The sequence below is a fragment of the Pavona decussata genome, unplaced genomic scaffold (assembly GCF_977016875.1).
Source record: "Pavona decussata unplaced genomic scaffold, jaPavDecu1.1 SCAFFOLD_163, whole genome shotgun sequence".
Classification (NCBI taxonomy): domain Eukaryota; kingdom Metazoa; phylum Cnidaria; class Anthozoa; order Scleractinia; family Agariciidae; genus Pavona; species Pavona decussata.
This window is the reverse complement of record NW_028145574.1, coordinates 313,651-318,688: the sequence shown is the minus strand read 5'-3', so window position 1 is coordinate 318,688 and position 5,038 is coordinate 313,651. Positions and strand designations below refer to the sequence as shown.

The window sequence follows — 5,038 nt, the reverse complement described above, 5'->3', positions numbered from 1 at the left end:
CGTCTTTATTCACCAGAGACTGCGTTTCTTTTGGTCAGCACCGAGGAAGCAAGAGGTAGATACGTTATGTATGGAGCATTTACTATACCGAATAGCTATACATATATCAAGCAAAATGCCAACAACGACCATCCACATGCATCTACGAACATCTATAACCACGAGCATCTACGAACATCTGCAAGCATCTACAACCTTTAAAACCATCTACAATCATTTTTCTCATTTGATAGTAGTGGAATTCGGGGGGGGGGGGGGGGGGAGGGGGGAGTGGAATAGGATGTACGCAGCAATGCTATTGAGAATGCATATACAGTGCAGTCAGTGTCGTCAGTCGAACCTCCCTTTGCGACCACCTCTCATTAGCGACCGCTTTTTCAAAATACCAAAAGTTTTCAAGTCAAATCACTATAGATGGAATCTCTCGTAGGCGACCACCTCTCGTAAGCGACTACTTTTAGAGGTGATTGTTTAAAATTTTCAATTGTTTTTAACCTCCCGTAGGCGACCACTTGACACACAATCTGCTGTTTCTCTCACGGGCGGAAATTGCAAATTGTGTCGCTGTAACATATTGGCCCACATCATTACAGCGGACGCCGTATTGAAATCTCACAGCCGGAGCTACCAGTATACACTGAAATAAACTTTAATCAGATTGAATCCCTTGTGGGAAAGAAACTTTCTTATCTTGTAAATAGCACGCTATTACATGCATGACCGGTGATGACTCTCTCAACCTTGTATTAGTCAACAGAAAAATTGTAGTGATAAAGAACGACAACTGGATTATGTAACCAACAAACAAACAAACAAACGCGAAAGTTGTAGATGTTTTAAGCTTGAAATTTAACATTGCAAAAATGCCGTTTACTGTTTGCTCCTAAATCAGGCAGTCTAAAGAAAAGTTATTACTTTGGGTTTCGATAAGCACTGGCAAAAGGGTTTGGTCTCTGCAATTACCATATGTAAATTACCGAAATTTAGACCCCCTGTGGTCTGACCTCTGGTAAGCGACCACCTCCCGTAAGCGACCACATATCCTTGACATTATGGGTGGTCGCTTGTGGGAGGTTCGACTGTACCTACATACAAAGATAGATACAAATTCTAACTGTAATAACATACAGAATTTTAGTATCTTCCCGTCGGTAAAAAATCAGAAAATAGAAGAAAAAGAAAAGACAAGTGCGATACTTCGTTTAGATAAAGGTTAAAAAGTAGTAGAGCGTGAAACCAATCTTAGTTTTAAAAAAAAAAAAGTCAGATCAGCCATACCCGTCTTTTACATAACATTTTTAGTACCTGCCTTTATAAAATAAAAAAGCCGGCACATACTTTTCCTTTGGGTGTCTGAGTGAACATACATACACACATACATACATACGTTTATTGAAGCTCCCTTTACAGGGCTTCTCAGCCACAATATATTAAAATTACAAGATAAGGCGAAAGAATAAAATGTAATAACTAATGAAATTAACTACTAAGGGAAATAAAGATAAATGAATTTTACCAGAAGTACGATGACCTGCTAAAAAATCATGTTGTTCAGTGATTCTTAGATGTTGTTGGGGATGGAGCTAAAACGTTTTACAAAGCAGCTGCTGATATAAATACCTTCATAATTTGATTGGTCACTTTCATTTCCTGATTTATGTAATGCGGTAATGATTCCTACATCCCAACGGGTGACGGAGGGAAGAGCTCCATTTATGGTCCGAAAACGTTTTCCTTGAATCCGTCCAATTCAGTAAATTTTTACTGCTGAATTTGCTCTAAAAGTTTGTTCTGCTTCCAGTACCTGCAATTGAAAAGATGGGCGTTTTTTAAGTGCTCATGGAGTTATTTAACTGGGGCTTCATTATTGTTATCCGGAGTAGAGAAGTCAGTTATTTCAGTTCCATTTATGGAACATACCTCTGAATTGTTTTTGTTGTGAAACAAACATGTACAACAATCTACTGAACCATTGTCAAGCATTTAACAAACACCTATTAGCGGCTGCAATCACCATCTGTAAGTACACTTTTTTCACCACTAAAATCACCACTAAAACCGAAATATCGGCAAATTTTTTTTAATAACATATTTCAGTTATTGTAGCCTTTGTTGTTTATTTCTATCAAGTTCGCCGCCTCCGCCGTTAGGATCAGTCTGTCGTCTGTATGTTGTATCTATCTATTTTATAACCACTGACATGAGTGTTCAGGAAAGCCGATATACAAAATATCTGATTTGTAGGGTACATGGTACCGAAAAGTAAACTTGCTGGGGATTCAGGCAGTTTCAAAACGATTTTTCGATCAGTACGGGTTTTTGTCCAGAAACTAATCCTGGCTGGAAATGACTCATAGAAATAGTTCTTCCGTCATCACTTTTCATTTTTCTAGGTCTCCTCCAAAAATATACAGACGGATAGATAGCTCCGAGTGGGGGCCGATGGGGTCCCTTCCTACTGAGTAATAGGCTCATGGAGGTGTGCCATCGGTAGGGTTGCATCTTCGCGAATGAATTGTTGCATTTTTCAACATACCGTAAGTGTCATTAAGCAGAAAAACTAACGCGGAGAGATTTCGACGTTTCGATGACATCCTGTCGTCATTATCAAGAAAATTAAGAAAATTTACATAAGTAAGAAGACAAAACTAAACTGAAAACAATAGTCTATTGTTCTAAGCCAGTGAATCATCAAGTGACCTCACACAAAGGAAAACCAAAGTCAAGTGAATAATTTGGCACGTATTGAGTCTGATTGGATGTTAAGACTTGGTCTGTACTTCTTAATCAGGAGCATCTCGTATACCAGACAGTCCATCTTTCCTTGGCATTTCCTCAGAACTGCGAAATTCTTGGCTAAGTCAAGAGATCTAGGGCTGGTATCATGATCTTGTTGAAGATGTCTGCAAATGGATGAAGAACTGCGACAGTGTTCTTCAATTCTCTGAAAAAGGTGTCGAGTTGTGAGGCCTATGTATTCTGCATCGCACAGAGGACATGAAAATTTGTAGACCACACAGTGTTGATTGATCAGAGAGGGCTTTTGTTCTTTTACGCCAAGTGCATCACCCAGTTTACGACTAGTATAGATGGGATATAGAGGTGTTCCGATTCTGTTGCTAAGGTTGTTGAGTTGTTTTCTTAAGACGTCAGCAGACTTTTGATCCTTGAATGGCAGCAGTATCCGCACAGGTTGTTCAACTGGCACCACAGGGGGTGGACTCGAAACATTCGATAGCTTGGATTTAATGAAAGATGAGATTGTAGAATCGACTGGCTATACTATCAGCCACGGGTACTTATAACTATGCACTTGCCAAATGGCTTGATGAGAAGTTAAAACCACTTTCTATCAACCGCTTTACCATCACTGACACGTCTGCGTTTACCACTGAAATGAAAGAAACGAAGTTGAATGAAGAAGATATCCTTGTGTCGTTTGATGTCTCGTCTTTATTTACCAACGTTCCCCTAGATGAGACAATCACAATTCTTGCCAAGAAAGTGTTTACCGAAAACTGGTTTAATGAAACGTACGACTTGAACATCAAGGAGTCTGACCTAGTTACACTTCTACAATTTGCAACAAAGGACCAGCTATTCCAATTTGAAGGCAATTTATACCAACAAATAGACGGTGTGGCAATGGGTTCTCCGTTGGGTCCCCTTATGGCCAATGCCTTTCTGTGCTCACTTGAAGAAAAGCTAGAGAGGGATAACAATTTACCCTACCTATATAGAAGATATATAGATGACACTATAACTGCCATGCCGGATGTAGCTGGAGCTGAGTCTCCTCTCTCTACGCTTAATGAATGTCATCCCTCGATCAGCTTCACGATGGAGGTAGCGAGTGACAACAAATTACCGTTTCTTGGCATGGAGATAACAAAGAATGGCTGCCAATTGAGTACCAGTGTTTACAGAAAACCGACAAATACTGGCTTACTTCTACATTTTCACAGTCACGTTGATCGTAGGTACAAAACCTCGCTTTTGAGAACAATGGTAGATCGTGCATACCGTCTGTCATCAACGAAAGAACTTTTTGAGCTTGAATGTAAAGAACTTAGATCAATTTTTTCCAAGCTGAAGTATCCGAACGAGCTAGTCGATTCTACAATTTCATCTTTCATTAAATCCAAGCTATCGAATGTTTCGAGTCCACCCCCTGTGGTGCCAGTTGAACAACCTGTGCCGATACTGCTGCCTTTCAAGGCTGGGCGCAGAGTCTCTGCAGAGTCCCACCCTCACCGGTCCACCCGCCGAGGGAGCTCCGAAAACCTGATGATGCTGAAAACATTATATATAGGACGCGACAGCGTCTTTCCCTCCCATGTGGGACACATTTTCTTAGACGTGCACGAGGCACGGCCTCGTTTTGGTGCGAAGCTTGTTTTCGTCCTATAGCGTCATAAAATCACTTTTTTCGTTCATAATTCTGACAGAAGTCTTGAACGCGTGGATTTCTTGACATCTTTTGGGTTGATGTCGATTACATCAAGGATTTTCTTTAAAATGTTCGTCTTAAGGACATCATGACACATGTGTCAGCTTAGTTACCCCGTGCACGCGTGTTTTCAACACCAAAATTATCCAAAAGTGTTCCATTTTGTCGTCTTCCGCATGTCTTATATCTACAAATTTAAAGGTTTGCTAAGTTGGTAAACTATCATTTCGGGCCAAGGTGACCGGTATGGTAATGACTCGTTGAAACTTCAAACTCATTCGATAAAAATGTGTCATTCTTTTTAATTCCACGGATGTTTTGGAAAGTCTTATTGACCTCAGATTTTTGTACAGTCTTTTTTTAATCACCTCTTGCCCCATCACAGAAGCCAGGATTTCGGAAGCAAATAACCATTTTTGTATCGGCTGGGACGAGTTCGATAGCTTCCGGAGTTTTCTATGAAATGCAAAGGACAAATATCATAATGTTATTAGAGGTATGAAAAATGTATTAACATTTTTTCCAATAATATCAACTTACTTTATAGGTCCTATATCTATTATATGGAGTTTGTTAGAATTAGCAAAG

The 5,038-nt window shown here is 39.9% G+C and overlaps 1 protein-coding gene across 1 annotated transcript; it reads left to right on the top strand.

Moving 5' to 3' along the window:
* Nucleotides 1–3,396: 3,396 nt before the first annotated feature.
* Nucleotides 3,397–4,928, top strand: LOC146464475 (uncharacterized). Its single transcript, XM_085129717.1, has one exon. It carries the CDS (start codon nt 3,397–3,399, stop codon nt 4,408–4,410), a length of 1,014 nt encoding a protein of 337 aa, XP_084985843.1. The 3' UTR covers nt 4,411–4,928.
* Nucleotides 4,929–5,038: the final 110 nt, after the last annotated feature.

Coding starts and splice junctions, on each gene's coding strand:
- LOC146464475 (XM_085129717.1), top strand. CDS start 3,397: ATGAAAGAAACGAAGTTGAATGAAGAAGATATCCTTGTGTCGTTTGAT.